General features: G+C 34.2%; 5 protein-coding genes across 7 annotated transcripts; 2 read left to right on the top strand and 3 right to left on the bottom strand.

Annotated features, from left to right (window-relative positions):
- Positions 1 to 4: 4 nt before the first annotated feature.
- LOC149735929 (protein phosphatase inhibitor 2-like) lies at positions 5 to 2,332 on the bottom strand. The gene has a single exon (XM_089878049.1). It carries the CDS (start codon positions 1,760 to 1,762, stop codon positions 1,322 to 1,324), a length of 441 nt encoding a protein of 146 aa, XP_089734175.1. The 5' UTR covers positions 1,763 to 2,332; the 3' UTR covers positions 5 to 1,321.
- Positions 2,333 to 3,629: 1,297 nt separating this feature from the next.
- Positions 3,630 to 8,351, bottom strand: LOC149735928 (core-binding factor subunit beta-like). Its single transcript, XM_089878047.1, has 8 exons — positions 8,210 to 8,351; positions 7,672 to 7,828; positions 7,049 to 7,135; positions 6,655 to 6,771; positions 6,227 to 6,343; positions 5,170 to 5,238; positions 4,839 to 4,910; positions 3,630 to 4,434 (listed from the first exon to the last, which is right to left on the bottom strand). Exons 2-7 carry the CDS (start codon positions 7,759 to 7,761, stop codon positions 4,845 to 4,847), a joined length of 546 nt encoding a protein of 181 aa, XP_089734173.1. The 5' UTR covers positions 7,762 to 7,828; positions 8,210 to 8,351; the 3' UTR covers positions 3,630 to 4,434; positions 4,839 to 4,844.
- An 18-nt stretch (positions 8,352 to 8,369) lies between these two features.
- On the bottom strand, positions 8,370 to 11,800 carry LOC149735927 (polyadenylate-binding protein-interacting protein 2-like). The gene is made up of 5 exons (XM_089878050.1): positions 11,301 to 11,800; positions 10,498 to 10,615; positions 9,924 to 10,029; positions 9,344 to 9,432; positions 8,370 to 8,850 (listed from the first exon to the last, which is right to left on the bottom strand). Exons 1-5 carry the CDS (start codon positions 11,360 to 11,362, stop codon positions 8,794 to 8,796), a joined length of 432 nt encoding a protein of 143 aa, XP_089734176.1. The 5' UTR covers positions 11,363 to 11,800; the 3' UTR covers positions 8,370 to 8,793.
- Positions 11,801 to 11,952: 152 nt separating this feature from the next.
- LOC149735926 (charged multivesicular body protein 2b-A-like) lies at positions 11,953 to 13,621 on the top strand. The gene is made up of 2 exons (XM_089878045.1): positions 11,953 to 12,091; positions 12,363 to 13,621. The coding sequence occupies exon 2, from the start codon at positions 12,402 to 12,404 to the stop codon at positions 13,026 to 13,028; it is 627 nt and encodes a 208-aa protein (XP_089734171.1). The 5' UTR covers positions 11,953 to 12,091; positions 12,363 to 12,401; the 3' UTR covers positions 13,029 to 13,621.
- Positions 13,553 to 16,196, top strand: LOC149735925 (pseudouridylate synthase TRUB2, mitochondrial-like). 3 transcript variants are annotated; one of them, XM_089878036.1, is made up of 7 exons: positions 13,553 to 13,688; positions 13,914 to 14,102; positions 14,259 to 14,384; positions 14,447 to 14,527; positions 14,789 to 15,008; positions 15,349 to 15,485; positions 15,872 to 16,196. In XM_089878036.1, the coding sequence occupies exons 2-7, from the start codon at positions 13,973 to 13,975 to the stop codon at positions 16,156 to 16,158; spliced, it is 981 nt and encodes a 326-aa protein (XP_089734162.1). In that variant the 5' UTR covers positions 13,553 to 13,688; positions 13,914 to 13,972; the 3' UTR covers positions 16,159 to 16,196. The 3 variants fall into 3 exon arrangements, with proteins under 3 accessions (XP_089734162.1, XP_089734164.1, XP_089734163.1); XM_089878037.1 differs by having other exon boundaries at positions 13,563 to 13,688; positions 13,950 to 14,102; XM_089878038.1 differs by lacking the exon at positions 14,259 to 14,384.
- Positions 16,197 to 16,289: the final 93 nt, after the last annotated feature.

Genomic DNA, 16,289 nt, shown 5'->3' with positions numbered 1-16,289 from the left:
TTACCTTTGCGATGTTGAAACAGGAAATTAAAAAACAACCCAGAAAAACTCATGAATGATGTACATTTGAACATTTCCCTTTAAATTATTATAATTGGGTACAGACATTACTAAAAAATGAAAAAAATTGTTTTTATACCAAATATTAAAATAGCTTTGTGAATTTTGTTTTTAGTGTACGAGTACGTTATAAAAAATGAGGCTGAATGTGACAAGCAGGAAGCCACACAACAGTGACAAAAATATTGAAAGTATATATGTCAGTTTGCACCTTAAACTATAAACTTTGAATTTTATGAAAGCTCAATTTGAAAAAATATGGTGAAAAATAATTTCTCATGAAATAGTTCTCAATTACCCCCAAGGAAAAAAAGATCTCAATTTGAAAAAAATTAAGTAAAAATTTGTTTCTCCTGAAATATAATATAGTTCCTAGTTACCACTGGTAAAAAATTATAACAGGTAATTTCTGTACACTAATATGTTATGTTCACATATTGTGGGTCTAACATAAACTACACAACGAGTTTTACTTGGACTAGGTCTGAAAGCATAATTCAGTATATGCATTGCAATAGCCCATGGAATCACATTCGTGTAGATTTATAAAGTTGTTTTTTGACCAAATTGTTTGATTTTAATTTAGATAAATGCTTTGTTGACAACATGTTGTATGTTAAAAAAGTAAAATTTTCTAACAGGTACAAAAAGAATTAGTTAGTTGGTTACTGGTTAGTCCTTTTTTGTTGGGCTAAATTTAAAATGATCATAAAAATTATGCATGTTTAACTAAGGTATATAATAATGGAACATACGTGAATGACAAATATATGTTCAAAAGTTATACTCAACATACATATAAGGTTATAAGTGGTTATAATAATTATGCAAGATTTTACACAAACATGCATGCAGTGAAAAAATCCTATTTCTAAGCAGCAAAATGCAATTCACAATAATGCAAAGATATTCAGGAAATTCTGTATGAAATCCAAAAAGAAATATGTTTGCAGATACATTCAACTGAAATAATGCTCACTAATGCACTAATGCATCAACAAACAAATTAAATTTCCTGCTTTAAACTTACACAATTACACAATTTTATAGCATTCTTTTGCAAATAAAAATTTATTTTCTGGTTTGATCCAAATATTAGTTTATTAGATTTTGCTTCAACTGTAACAGAATACATGCAAATTTGCTACCACTAAAAAATCGTTTAATGCTTAAAAAGGTTCATTTTGGCAGCTAATTGGACCAGTATAAATTACTACCCTCAAAATTAAATAGGAAGATGAAAGAAGTGAGAAAGTGAACCTTATTCATCTTGTTCTAAATCAGCCATTTCCTTTGCTAATAGTTCCTTTGCTTTTTGCATGTTTTCTTTCATGTTGTAGTGATTTTTTCTCGCCTCCCGGAATTTTTTCCTTTTTTCTCTCTCATCCGGCGAAAGGTACTGGTCATTCTCTTCATCAGACTGAAGGCTATCACACCTTGTCCGCTCTTTTGGATTGCCTGGGTCCTCCAACCTTTTGAGGACTTCATTTGCATCCACCCCTTCCAACTCTTCATCTCCCTCAGAACGATACGGAGTTTTCGGTTCATCAATCTTCATGTGTCCGTAATCTTTCCCAGGAGGATGGTAGGTGGCAAGAATATTCATCTCATCAAACTTTGCTCCTTTGTGCTCCTCGGAGTGAGAATGAGGCTTTTTCAAGATGCTTTTTTTGGTCGGTTTATCAGAACTTGTTGACGCCATTACAAGATGACAAAGTGATCAACTATAGGACCAGAAACCACTATACAACTAAATTTCAAGCAAAACTTATTATAAAACAACACAAGACATGAAAAATTAGAAATCAATGAAATTGAAATAGATAAACAGGTAATTGGTGATAACTACTACTAGCCTGAGTGTAGAACTGTGGTATTCTAAAATTATACCAGCAAATCACTTTAAATAAATCACAACTCATATAAAAAACAACTACTGTACTTTAGCCTCTGCCATTAAAGATAATATTTTGTTAAGAATTTCGTTTAATGACAAATTACACAGTATTTCAATATCGGTAAAGTAGATATATATAGCAAAACTCAACTAAAATGTACGTGTTTAAAGTATCTCATCTGCTGTTTACAACTTACAATACTTATATATTCACTTATAACGAATAACGGTATCGTCGGTGGTCTGTTCACTATATTTATACTTGAGGTTTAGTGCGAACTATCAAATACACTCAAAACTTATTTTTTTAAACAACAAGTTTATATTTTACACGATAAAAATGCACAAACCTCTACCTGATGATATCACGTAGTCTTGTCAAACATCTGAAAACAAAATTTTCTCAAACTGTTCATGCGGAAAGAGAATGTGTTTTGTTGAAAAACATTTTTTACGATAAATTGGGGTTTAAATTTTGACGCGTTTATCAGAACAACACAGATGAGTATGAATTATATACAACAAACATGATCATTTAATGGCAAAAAGTGGTGCAACAGTATAGGTTGGGCAAAGTCCAAACAACTCTTTTAATATATAGTAGGGTGGGGGAAGATGGGACATCTTTAGCACATAATATCTAAGTATCCTGATCGTGTTTAAAACAACTGACGGTGGTCTATGGGAGTCGTGAGGATATAGTTTTATAAATCATTTAATGTTCTTCGTTTACTACTAAATGGGACGAGAAAAAATCTAAAAAGTGTCCCATCTTCCTCCACCCTACTGTATATTAACGGGCCTCGTGTACATAGTAGGGTGGGTAAAGATGGGACACCTTTATTATATTTTTTAGTCCCAATTGTTTCGAAAACAAATATCATTTTTATAACATTTTATAACGGTATCCTCACGACTTTCATAGACCGTTGGTAATTGTTTAAAATACGATCCGGATATTTGGATATTACGTACTAAATGTGTCCCATCTTCCCCCACCCTACTGTATCAGAAACCATATATAAACATGTTTATGTACCAACTTTTGATTTATACCAGGACAACCGATGGAATTAAAACGAAAAACAGTAGAAGGCATTACAATAACGGTAAAAATAATACAGTAATACACAAAAAATATTTCTTTGTTTACTACCAAATTGCAATAGAAAATGGAATAAAACTGTGTCCCATCTTTCCCCACCCTACTATACGACATAATGCACATTGGAATCTTACATAAGAAGAAGTCACAGAAGATCATCTTGAATACAGTTTCAAGCAGCCTTTTCGACTTTTTATTACCCGATTTTACCACTTTTTCTGTTTTGTCCGACCCTCATTCGGTTACGCCATCGCACAATGCCGCCTTTGCAATATTGAATTTATGGCAACCCGGTTGTGGCAACAAAACCGACCTGTACAGTTCTTTTCATCGAAGCCCAGCAAACTTTGTAAAACACCTCCGTCGCAGTATTTCCGCTTTGTAGGAATATGACTCATTTTCCCGCACTGCTGAAACCTGGTCTTAGTGGCAAATATTGGACACGTCGCGCCTCTGGTGCGTACACCACTTCGCACTCGTCCTGTCTGCCAAAACACTCTGCTTTTCTATCGCTTAAAATTTTCGGTATGAAATAAAATTGTTTTTGGCAGAAGAATAAAGTAGCTATAACACTTATCAGTGGTTATTTATTTTTTAATAGAGCACTTTGCGTGAAAAGCATAATGTTAGTTACCGGAATCATTCTGTTAGTTTGGAATACTGCGGGTTGCCAGGTGGCTGCAACGAAATCCATGGTATCGCAGAAAATTAACTAGAAGGAAAAGTAGACGACGCCATGAAATGACACTTCTGCTGTGCAGAGCGAACGGACGACTAGGAAACAAATGAATTCGGGTGGTGGGACGACGGCTGTTGGATTTTTAAGCTAGTTGTGTTGGGGGGTTTAGAAAAGCGCAAATGTGGGTGAATATGGGTACCGCTGTTTCGGAAACCGGGCGAAGCAAATATGTTTTGTGTGATACAGCGATGAAGCAAGCAGAATGAACGATATACACCATCGCAGTACTGCTTATGTTGCGCCGTTGCTAGGAGGGGCGGTAGGAGACAGAACGATTGTCGTTGGTTATTTGGCAACATTTTCGGCGACAGACAAGCAGTGTGCGTCTGTACAACAACTACCCAGTGGCCTTTGATCACTTATAGCAACTTAGGGCGCAGTTTAACTGCTTCACAGTCTCGAATTAGATTCGACGTGTTTTGAACTAAAAACATTAACAGTTAAAATCTCTGAAAGGGAACGCCGGTGCCCGGTGACTTGTTTAACAAAGTGAGAGAAAATGAACTTTACCGGAAGAAAAAAAAGTAAAAAGCAAGACACACTGTAGAGCAAGACTTTGCCTTGTGACAATACGATTGAAAAGGTAAAAGCTGGGTTAAGTACACTGGATTCTTTTCAAGATTCAGCAGCAATCTGAAAGTGAAAGTACATAAGGTGTGGGAAAATGTGAACAAAATAATATAAATGATAAATCATTGGCAAAAAAGTGAAGAAAATAAAATGGTGCAGTGCAAATAATATATATGGTCGGGTGGGGGAAGATGGGACACCTTTCATTCTATTTTTCCCCCCAATTGGTTGTAAACAAAGAACATGCAAAGAATCATAAAACGGTATCCTGAAATCCTCACGACTACCATAGACCATTGTTAATTGTTTAAAACACAATCACGATATATTGATATTATGTGCTAAGGTGTCCCGTCTTATACCACAGTACTACAAGTGGTGTATTCCACTGAAAACCAAATCTAAAATTTTATTCTTTTATTTATTGAAATAAATCTGTGAGCTGGTAACTTGATGAAACCACATACCTGTTTCTAATGAAGCCTTGGGCGTTTGTCTATTTGACCACTACTGCCTCCAGTGGCAGGGTGCTTATGATTCTAAAAGTGCAACTGTGTTTAAACAAAGAATGACATACATAAACAGTGGGGTAATGGGCTAAATCTGGCATAAATCCAGGTTCTTGACAAGGACCTCACCCAAATAGATTAGAACTCAAACAAAATATTCTTAAAAATGTAAAAACAAGGCATAATCTAAAGTTCCAGCAAATATAGTGTTTGATAGCATAATACGGTTAAACAGTTAAACATTTTGTATTCCAATTCAAAGCCATATTTTCCATATATATATATATACCTGTGTTTTTGGATTGGAAGTTTTGTGCATGTGTTGTTGCATACTCCCACCCTGACGTGTTGCCTCTAGCTACATAATAGAAAACCGTGTCAACAATTTAATTCCTAACGACCACAAAACCACAGCGTTATCACAGTATAATAGCTATGCTGCTTCACTGTCTTTACTGCTCTTAAAAGATTGTAAACAAGAAATTTTTTTAACTTGACCAGGTTTGATCAGGTTGTTAAGTGCATGAGTAAAAATAATGACATCAGTAAAAAAAAGATTGGGTATTAGCACAATATAACCAATATATACCCTTTTTCAGGTAATTTCCATTACTTCGCTATGTGAAATATTTTTGTTAGTGCACCGTGTCTTTACTAATGTGTGAAAACTTGTGCAAGGGTGTTGTCGTGTTGACACAGGAATTTTAATTGGACAACCTTTCAGGCGTGCTAAAAATTCATAAACAAGTGTAAAAAATGTAATTCCGACGTTTTTAAACAAGTAGGATCTGTTCTTAATTTCCATCTCTTCGATCATTAATTACTATGACTTTGTTACTTTAATCAAATATATAATAAAATGATATATATATATATATATTTAATATTTATATTAAGCGTTGAAAGACAAAAAAAATAGTTTTGTGCACATTTTTATAGTTACTGCTTGATTAAAAGAATTCATTTATTTACCCTTATAACCTTTTAAGCAAAAAAAAATAAACAAACCCAGGAAATACAAATTTATTGCTGCTTCATGCTTAATTATTGAAAATTTACTCCAAAATGAATCAATTTTCCAATAAATCCATTTATAAAGTCTAACCCCTTTCACATGGCTCCATTTTCACTTAAACACTTTCAAATATTCTTTTAGAGGCTTATCTGGTATAAAAAAAAACATAGTGTATGTAAAATGTCGGAAAATACACTACGTATTTTTTATACCAGATGAGCTGTAAAATAATATTTAACTACAATTATGTCTGGTTTATTACCATTATGTCTGGAAACGGAAGTAACAGAAAAACTTTCACGATTCCAATCAGAAATAGATGACTTCTTACCTGAGCTCTTTCCTCATCATACACTATGCTTCCCATGCCTTCCAACCTATGAAGATCCATCCACCCCTTCCAACAGACACACACACCATTCAAAATAAATGGCGCCTTTAAATGCACCTGTGTGTAGAGCGCTTAATTACAACTATGTAAACACAAAACACGCGATCCATCTCGAAGTTCAAAGTTTACATCTCAAACAAAGTATAGTCATCAATAGGCTATAGTATAGTATGTTGTATCGGTCTTACACTTATATACATAGGTTTTATTCATATAATAAAACACACATAATAAACATTTTACAATTTTTCTTATAAACTGCACAAATCATGTTAGACACCATTTATATAATCCAAGAACTAATTTCTTGTGCAATTAGGACTTTTTGATGAAAACGTATTCACAAAAAAAACTTTTTTTCCACTTACTTTTCCAGGTTCTCTGTCAAAGTTGACGTAGTCCTTGGGTGGGGTGATCCCCTGCCCACCTTCTACGCTCCATGGGTAAAACTGCAGGGTGAAGTTTGTACCAGAACCCACAAATGCCTGCAAGTTTTTAATTCATGAATTAAAACAAATTATTTCCTACAGAAAAACCTAACCACAGTGATTTTTGTAGGAATATTAAATAAGCTAATGTTTGAAACAATAGGAAATCAAATATAACGGAAGACATTTGCAATAATAAGTGGTATAGATAGTTTAATCTATAGGGGTGAGGTCTCACCAATTCCAAACAGCAATCAACTGTAAGGTTCTGGTCCCAAAAAGAGAAACATGTTAATATGTTAAAATCTGGTTAATGTTTTTTTGCTAAACTTACAATTTCAGCTCTTCCTGCTCGGCAACTGTTTTGAAAACGAAGTTGGCGTTCCTCTGTCCCTCTGTCTCTGTAGCCGGTGTACTTTATCTGAAAGAAACATTGGAACAAAATTAACGATGCCACTAGTGAAGAATTCATAGGTATGATACATATTTGACTGGTGGGAGGTGTTAGAAGTTGGTAGTTAGGGTTATTAGTTATTTGGCATTGGCTAGTGGTTAAAGAGGTTAGTTTAGTAACTAGTGTTTATATGAGTTAGTAGTTAGGGCTAGTGGTTACGGGTTAGCAGATAGCGTAAGAAGAGGATTCTTTAGCAGCACCTTAACCATATTTATTGTACAAGATATTGCGTAAATTGACAAAGTATGACTATGGAAACGGAGTGGTTAATTAAAGGATAGTGGGTTCAACAGTTAGTGGAAAAAATATTGTGGGAAATGTTAAGGTTATTTTTTGTTGACACACTGTTTAGCGGAATAATAATTTATGGTTAATTTATTTTAATTACATATTACACATGTTTTCTCATTTTTTTACTTTTATGTAAAAACTAAAAACCATAGTACAGTAAAAAGTTAGGTTTACATTATGCCTGCCAGCAACAGTGTATAAGAAGTAGTTACCTCTGTGTCTCGGCTCAGGCGTCGAAATAGTTCGTTTGAGTCGTATGTGGCTCTCTGGTCGGAAACAACACGAGGCATTTTTAACAACATCACTGTTCGAATCCTACGACAAGAAATTGGTTTCTGTTTTCAGTAGGAAGCAGTCCTGCATGATGGTCTGTACAAATATATAAACTGGTTACTATTTCTGCCATAGAGTAAACGTTTTACGGCTTTAGAACGTAAAATAATAAGCCTTTACGAAACGCTACCGAACTTTCAAATCGAACTTGAACTGAGAAGAATTTTGTCATATCGTCTTGCTTGAGTGAGCAACACGGTAGAAATAGCATTGCGAAATTAAATTATGGGGACGTCGGTTATGTAACCGAATATGTTTGTATTAAATTGTACGTAATTCTAATGTTTATAAATACTATTATATTAAAAAAATCTAAATAGTCACACACAACATATTGGAGAATGCATGCTCCACAAACTATATATTTCATGATTGTACCACTTCAATAACATTCTACAGATATTCCATGATACTTACACAACTTCTTTTAATTGGAGCAACTCAGGCTCTGGTGTGACCAGATAGTTTGGTTGATTTAAGGATCAAGTTAACAACATTATAGCAGCATCCAGCTCAATCTATTTTCCAAACATTTAAAAAAAAAACAATTTATTCTCTGTTTAAATAATGCTCTGGGTGGGAAAAGGGTAGAGTTTATTTAACGTCAAACAAGTTGAGCAAAAACAAAAAGAATAGTGAAACGTGAAACCGAAGGAATAAAAAGTAGAAGAAAATTGTAACAAAGGCGAATGTTCAAAGTTAAAAAAAACTCCACCAAAAAAAAACAAATTCCCATTTTTGCACAACGGCTGCTTCTGTATTGCACAATACATAAAGTGGCATCCTCTATATTTTTGTGGGTGCTAACAGTTCCAGGCAAGTAGAAACAGAAGTAGCACCGATATGCAGAAGAACTAAATATTAAACGTAGAATGAGATCGGTTACGGGGTGGAAAAACTTATCCATGATGTATAGTGTTTGATAGCAAACTGAATCCTTTACAACAATAAGTTCTTTTTTAATACTTTGGTTTTCAAGAATAAGCATTAAATGCAACATTCTATGAATCACTGTCACATCTTGGCACAAAAGAGACGGCGTTTGGATTCAAGTGCTCCTATTAACAGTAGTTGCATTAGGTTTAAATTACGGTAGACTAATAAGCCCAACTACAGAAAAATATTGCAAAATCTACAATTAATTACAACTACAGCATCGAAATTCATTAAAAACTTGTGATATTTAGTCATGAGTATTATTTTTTTATTTTTCCCAATAATTCAAAACAGAACAATTGTAATGATCTTAAAGCTAGCTTAAATTGCAGCTAACATTGTAGACAGCTGAAGCAATGTGTTCATTTATAGCATTAGAGAGAACAAGAGTCATAAACAAGAGAATAAGATGACGCAGTGATTTGTTTACAAACAAAATTATACAACACAATTTAAAATAGCAGGAAGTGCTGTAATCTTTTTAGGAACTGTAGCATACTGGTAAATATAACAAGGCGTGTTTTTTACTGGGAAAGCAAAGGCAAATATCCATTGACCTTTTATGATTACCATACACATTTGGCTTATATAAGCTAGGTTGTAACTTAATCTTACTTCGAGCTGTGGTTGGTTATCACGAAGGGAAAGGCTCGTAACAGAATCCTCTAATGAACCGTTACATGCATTTTCAATTGCTGTTGCATCTAGGTTTCAATTTGTTGATTAAATATATATCTTTAACTTGTGCAAACACATACGTCTTTATGGGTGGGATTAAACAAATATTACATAAGTATTATTTGTAGATCATGGTGCAACTTTTGTGATTTTAGCAAGCGTATGTAAGTGTCTTCTTTGAAACATTACACCAACCCATTGAGTCACACACATCTTAAATTACAAATCTCTGTTTACAGTTTAATTGTGTTTTACTTGTTTACCAGCAGCCAAGTAAAAACAATTTATTACGGCATAATATATGTATTGGAAAGTTTGTATTTCATTACAAATCATAATTGAAAAACATAAACCCATACACTACTTAAGCTTATATCAAGTGTATAGCTTACATAACTTAAAGAGGATTAATTCACTAGCTTACTGGAATACATTGAACCAGTTCCATTACAAGCCTCTTACATTTATAGTGCAGCACCATGAGCTAACTGTACAGTTAAACAACATCACTACGAACCTGTTTCACTGTTAATGGGGTTGTGACCAACCACCCTTGCCTCCTCATTCCACATGTCTTCAAAACATTGTTCAATGTAATCCTCTTGCTTTATCTGCTCCATAACCTACAGGAATACAAAAATATGGAAATTAAACACAAAAACATGTCATAGAATTGAATTAACATGGAATAGCAGGCATACCACATAATTTAATTATTTCCAACTATATATATATATTTTGCGTTAATTTCATGCCTGATGGATTCGCCAAATTATTGTTAATGCCAACACAGAGAGTGGTAACAAAAAATTAAATAAAACAAAATCAGTTTAATTTCTTAAAAAAGCTAGATTGAGTAAATCAAGCTTTGTATCAGAAGCTATACCTAAACATGTTTATATTTGACTACATATGACGAAGTAACCATTACGCCTAGGGGTACAGGGCTAACTCTTAACTAAATCTCGTGGTCCATGTCGTGGCACTCTGCTGCACCACACCAGAATACAATAGACCATTACATTATTTCCCGAAACTAGGTTTTGCAACATTGTCTAAGATTTAGCAAAACAACTATGCAAAAAGCAAACCTGTTGATCAAATTCTTCTGCCTCAGCCATCCAGCTGTATTGCTCGAGCAAATCTTGGGCATTCATTGGTTCATTGTTTACTGGGGATGGTTCAACTACAGCATGAATCTCAGCCGTTCTGTTTTACAAAATAAGACCCGTTTAAATTTGTTTTTGGAGGTTTGGTTCAACTACAGCATGAATCTCAGCCGTTCTGTTTTACAAAATAAGACCCGCTTAAATTTGTTTTTGGAGGGTTTGACTCTAGCATAAGTGTATTCTGTTTGGACTGTTTTGGGATAGGGTTAGGCAGCTTAAAATAGTCAAAAACTAACATTTGTTATTAAAGGTGCATAAAACATTGATTTTTGGTCAGTTCCAATACAAATATTACAAAATGAGGGCAATTTTGTAATATGATTGGGCTGTAATTATTTCTTGTAAAATTTCCAAAATTAACTCATGCGTCATTAATGCCAAATCTATTTTAATACACAAGTGGGCAAACGTTAAACAGTTACTACAATTTTAAACTACGTCATAAACAAATGAATTGCGTGTATGTATTAGTCATACACTTATTACATCGACTATCTCATGTTACACTATATACCATGTGAGGCAGGTTGTGCCTTTAAGTAATATTAAAGTTATAAACAAGATTTTTTTAAACTTAAATCTATATTAAAAATAGGTAGAAAAGCTAGAAAATCAATGATCAAATCTTACACAATACACAAATCATAAAAATCAGAAGTCAAATTTGGTAAACTTTAAATGATAGATGTTTATGTAAAAAAATATTACAAAACATTTCACCGCACCTTAATTCAACAACTGCCCCGCCAGCTTCTGCTTCCTTTAAAGTCTCCGGAGGTCCTTTCATACTTTGCACACGTCAGCTAAAATAGTTTTTGTACCGATCTAACTGGAAAACAAACGAAATGAAGGTAATACACCAATGCTAGGACCGTACTAGGTTAAATATATCTAAATCTTGCAACGATATCTGTATTATATAACTGTCAGTTTAACCTACAGTGGCTAAACATACAGCGATCTGAAAAGAACACGGAACCGCGAACTCGCGATCGGCGCAAAGACATCAAAACAAAACACTCGACGTCACATCACCTGACGTCACGCTTGGTGAAAATCTATTAGGGAGCCAATATGAGAATCGCAATAAGTTTCATTTTATTTTCTAATTTTAAAAGACGCATTTTTTAAAAACATGCAGTAGTAATTACATAATTAGGTCGATTTTCCTCAAATAAAATAGTTCTATTGACCTTTAGCCATGTTGCTTTATAAATTTGGCTATATTTCCTCATACAATTGTGTCAATACCTTCCACGACAGTGCTAGATCATAATTTTACGTAAAAGCTAGCAAAAAAACGACTTTTTGATTAAGTATTGTTGCGAATACAAGTTTAGCGTTGTGACGTAATAGCTACTTTCATAACCATATGACCAGGGGCACGTGATAGCGGACGTCGATGCGTAACGTAATAGTTAACAGTGTTTTAGTATTTGAGTACCATCGGTAAAGCTCAATAAAGGTACATACAGTGTAGCTGTCAAGGCACAAACTGTGGGTTCTATTGGGTAAGGTGGGTACAGCTCTGTGTAAATAATATACTGGAAATAAATGTAATGTACTCATCTCGCTCTAGCACAGCGGTAGTAGCATCATATGTAAACTAAAGAGGGTATATACTTCCAAATCCCGATACTGCTACCGTTGTGGTGTGTTTTTTTTTCAGTAATATACATAGCACAGTGATCATTGATAGTTTGTTAAAATAGCAAAGTACTAATGGTATGGGTCCCAATATATAATTGGTATGATTTTTTAATGCATATTTTCTATTTTATTTTTAGTTAAATCTGTACAAGGATAATATAAACAAATTGATCAAAATGTTTGGAAAAAAGAAGACAGTGGAAGAACAACTTCGGGATCAGGATCGTCAGATGAAGAGGACACAACGGGAGCTAACGAGGGATCGGACGAAGATGGAACAAGAGGAGAAGAAATTGGAGATGGAAATTAAAAAAGCAGCGAAACAAGGAAATAAACAAGCTTGTAATATTCTGGCGAAGCAACTTGTGCAAATGCGAAAGCAGAAAAATAGATCTTATGCCACAAGCTCCACTATTACTTCTGTAGGGTTAAAGACTAAAGGCATGCATGCTAATATGAAAATGGCGAATGCTATGGGTAAAACTGCGCAAACTATGGGTAAAGTTAATAAGCAAATGGACCCTAAACGCATGGCCCAGATCATGCAGCAGTTTGAACAGGAAAGCACGAAGATGGAGATGAGTGAAGAGATGATCAATGATACAATGGATAGTGTCCTCTCGGAGCCAGGAGATGAGGAAGAAGAAGATCAAATTGTGAGCCAAGTCCTCAGTGAAATTGGGGTCTCAATGTCCGGCAAATTATCAGGCGTTAACGTTCCTTCACATGATGTTGGTGAAAGTAACCGGGAATATGATGATATTGAAGCAAAACTAAATGCACTTCGTGCACCTGCAGAATGAGATAATGAAAAAAACCTTTTTTTCTCTTTCAATTTTCTTAGTTCTTTCAGATCTTTGTGCAGCATGATATAAATGCACATCAAAAAAGTTTAGCTTTTCCTTTTAGTATGGGAAGTCACCTTTAAATGGAGGTTCATTCCACAATTTCACCCACTACTTACAAAGTGCTATTATCAGATTTTTTTATTACTGATCGTCTGTTGAAAGTGTAAACCTTCTTCAAAGTGCTTTCAATATTTCTTGTATGTTATTGGTATGCAAATGATATGCAGTTACATGTAAGAAAGCTTTCATATCATTGTAACTTATGCTGGTACTCCACAATATTGGAAGTACTTTTAGCTCAATATTTGCCTTTCCTTATCAGTTGAAGGTATTATCAAAAACATTGTACCTTTATTTTAACCAGTAAATTATAGTAAATTATTTCACACATTTCTAAGTTTTTATTGTAGTAATTAAACTGGATAATAAGAATAACTATACATGCTGCTAAAGTAGGAACGGGAATATTTTGTGTCTTGCACTTATAGTTTGAATTTAATGAAAACATCTTCTATTAAAGAAAAACTTTGTATGTTTTGTGAAGCAAATAGGAGTGTAGGCATGTCTGTGTAAGATTTGGTTTCGGTTAGAATTTACTGTTTTTAAAGAAACAAAGTAAGTAATAATTAAAGTGATGTGTTTGGTAGGGTAGACAGGCCCATCCTGGAAATTTCTACATTGCATTAATCAGTAAACATTACCATAAACAAGGTGAAATTTGTTTCACAGGATTGTGTGTCTAACTGGCACTGCCTCCCCTGCGTTTATTGAAGTCTGCCGCTTATGTCCGAAATTGTATACGCTTAACTGCTGGGGCTGAATATTTATTATTAATTTTAGCCCAAGAAACTTAGGGATTTCTTCTCGTTGCACTAGAAACTGGCTGCAGTTGGATCAAAATGTCGACGCTATCGTTCGCATATGCACCAACTGCGTTTCGAATGCTTGAAGGGGTGCTTGCTGTCTATAAACCAGCAGGTTTAGGAATAAATTCCCTTCACAACCAGATCATCTCAAAGCTTTTGACAGGTGGTGTTTTTGTCCAATTGTTATGTTTTAAATTTGATGACTTTTCCTTTCCTTGTCCAAAATACGAAGTGATATATGAAGTTAATTTTTTCTACTAAAATTTAAAGATTTTTCTTTTTTTGTTGAAAGAAAGTGTTTTTAATTTTATTTTTTAAGATATGAATAACTTGGAACAGCGACCACAAAAACAGAGATTGTTGTCAAAAGTCCAAACTGCTAACTCAACCAATCAAAGCTTGATTCCACAAACAAATGTTCCTGATTGGTCAGATCACATACTAGGTAAAAATTCAAAAAAAATGTTACATTTATTATAAAAGTATGAATTGATTTTTTTCGTGTAGTGACAGGACCAAGATATAGAAATGAGGATTTTCACATCTCGTTTGGTAATTTGTTGGATGCTGATGCATGTGGTGTACAAGGTGAGTTTAATTCACATATTATTTTTGCGAAAAAAACTTCGAAAATGTAAAAAACTACACACATAACTTATATTTCCAAAAACATTTAAATAAATTTTACTGTATTCTATCTGGGTAAGGTCCTTGTCGAGAACTTGGGAAAATTGCAAGATTTACCCCATTATCCCAACACCCAAACTGCATATTCCATGCAAACAATGTAACTCAGTCATTAATTTCCACTGTAACCAATTAAATTTACATTACGAAATTCTTTTTCAGTGATTGGTGTTAAAAAAAAGGGGGAGAAACAACTAAAAAGATTAAAATACATGAAGTTGTCAAGCACCTACAGGGCTTTTGGTCAGTTTGGTTTGACATCCATGTCCCACAGTCCTAAAACAAGAATCTTAGAAAGAAGTACGTGGGATCACTTGAGCTCAGATAAAATAAACAGAGTACTGATGGCAATGCAGGGAGCTCATAGAAACGCAATGTTACGGTGAGTTTACAAATATTGATGTATATTTCTATGATGTTAAAATATTCTTTGAAATAGCCTACCAATAAAAAAAGCAATATTTCAATAATTAGAGTTAGTAGTCTAGTTTTTTCATCACTATTTCATTACTCTGCTACCTTGTGGCCATGTAAGCCATTGAGAAATTGCTCCAACCCAGTGATTCCTTATGGGTTGTTTAAATGTTACATCTGTGGTAACTCGTAAGCGGGCATGATGTGTGTAAAACAGAATAACCATTTTATAACAGTTGTCATTGCCCTGACACACTTAAAAATAAACAACTTTAGTTGATTCACTTTAAACTTAAACTTGTGTTTAGAGACTCTGGTTTAGAATTGAGTAGCCACAAAGCATATGAACTCGCTTCTAAGGGATTGCTTAGACCAATGGAGGGCAATGAACCCGTTATAGTGGACCTTAAGTTATCAAGTTTAAATCTACCTCATTTCTCACTTGGTAAGTACCTGTTAGAATTACTCGAGCAAAGATCTCCTATTCATTACCATTAATGACATACTTTTTATGTGATAAGGTTCATGTGGTAGCATTCTGGTTGTTGGGTAATGGTATAGCTCTGGCTTAAATATCAGGTCCCATGGCAAGACACTTCGCAGGACCTTATCCACATAGAATACTGCTGTGTTTATACTGTCATAGCTAATTCATATTGTGGGTCCAGCAGTCAGTTTTTCTCAAGTGTTTTTACCCCTAGCATGTTTTTAACGGCTGTCACTTTGCGCTGTTTGATTTATTCTGATCTTTGTTTCTGTTATCGAAGGTTTTACTATTGGGGGATTATATTACCTGCTTATTTCTGACATTTTATACCTGAATTTTCATAGAGGTCACCTGCCTGAATGACACTTGTGGATTTATTCGTAAACTAGTCCATGAGGTGGCAGCAGAACTTCGATCCAGTGCAATTTGCACAAAACTACAAAGACAGCGAGTATCTGTCTTTTCACATGACAACAAACACACTCTACTTTCCCATCAAATGAACGTAAACAATTTTATAAACTCAATCCACCATTATAAAGAAGCTTTTGACTCGCAGTTGGCAAACAAAAAGAAATATCTTCGTAAAGAAAATTTGATGGATAATTGTGAAGTGCAATTTTCCAATTAATAGAAAAATACTTTTTTAATAAATTCTGGCAAGTCTGAGTTGTGATTTTAAACTTAACTGCACACTAACCAGTTGTAGTGTTGGACACATAGATGTCAAACTATTGAAACTGCAGTTGATGCATAGACAGC

The sequence above is a fragment of the Ciona robusta genome, chromosome 5, assembly GCF_009617815.1.
Source record: "Ciona robusta chromosome 5, ASM961781v2".
Taxonomy (NCBI): Eukaryota; Metazoa; Chordata; class Ascidiacea; order Phlebobranchia; family Cionidae; genus Ciona; species Ciona robusta.
The sequence above is the reverse complement of the archived record's forward strand: the minus strand, read 5'-3'. Positions and strand labels throughout refer to the sequence as shown.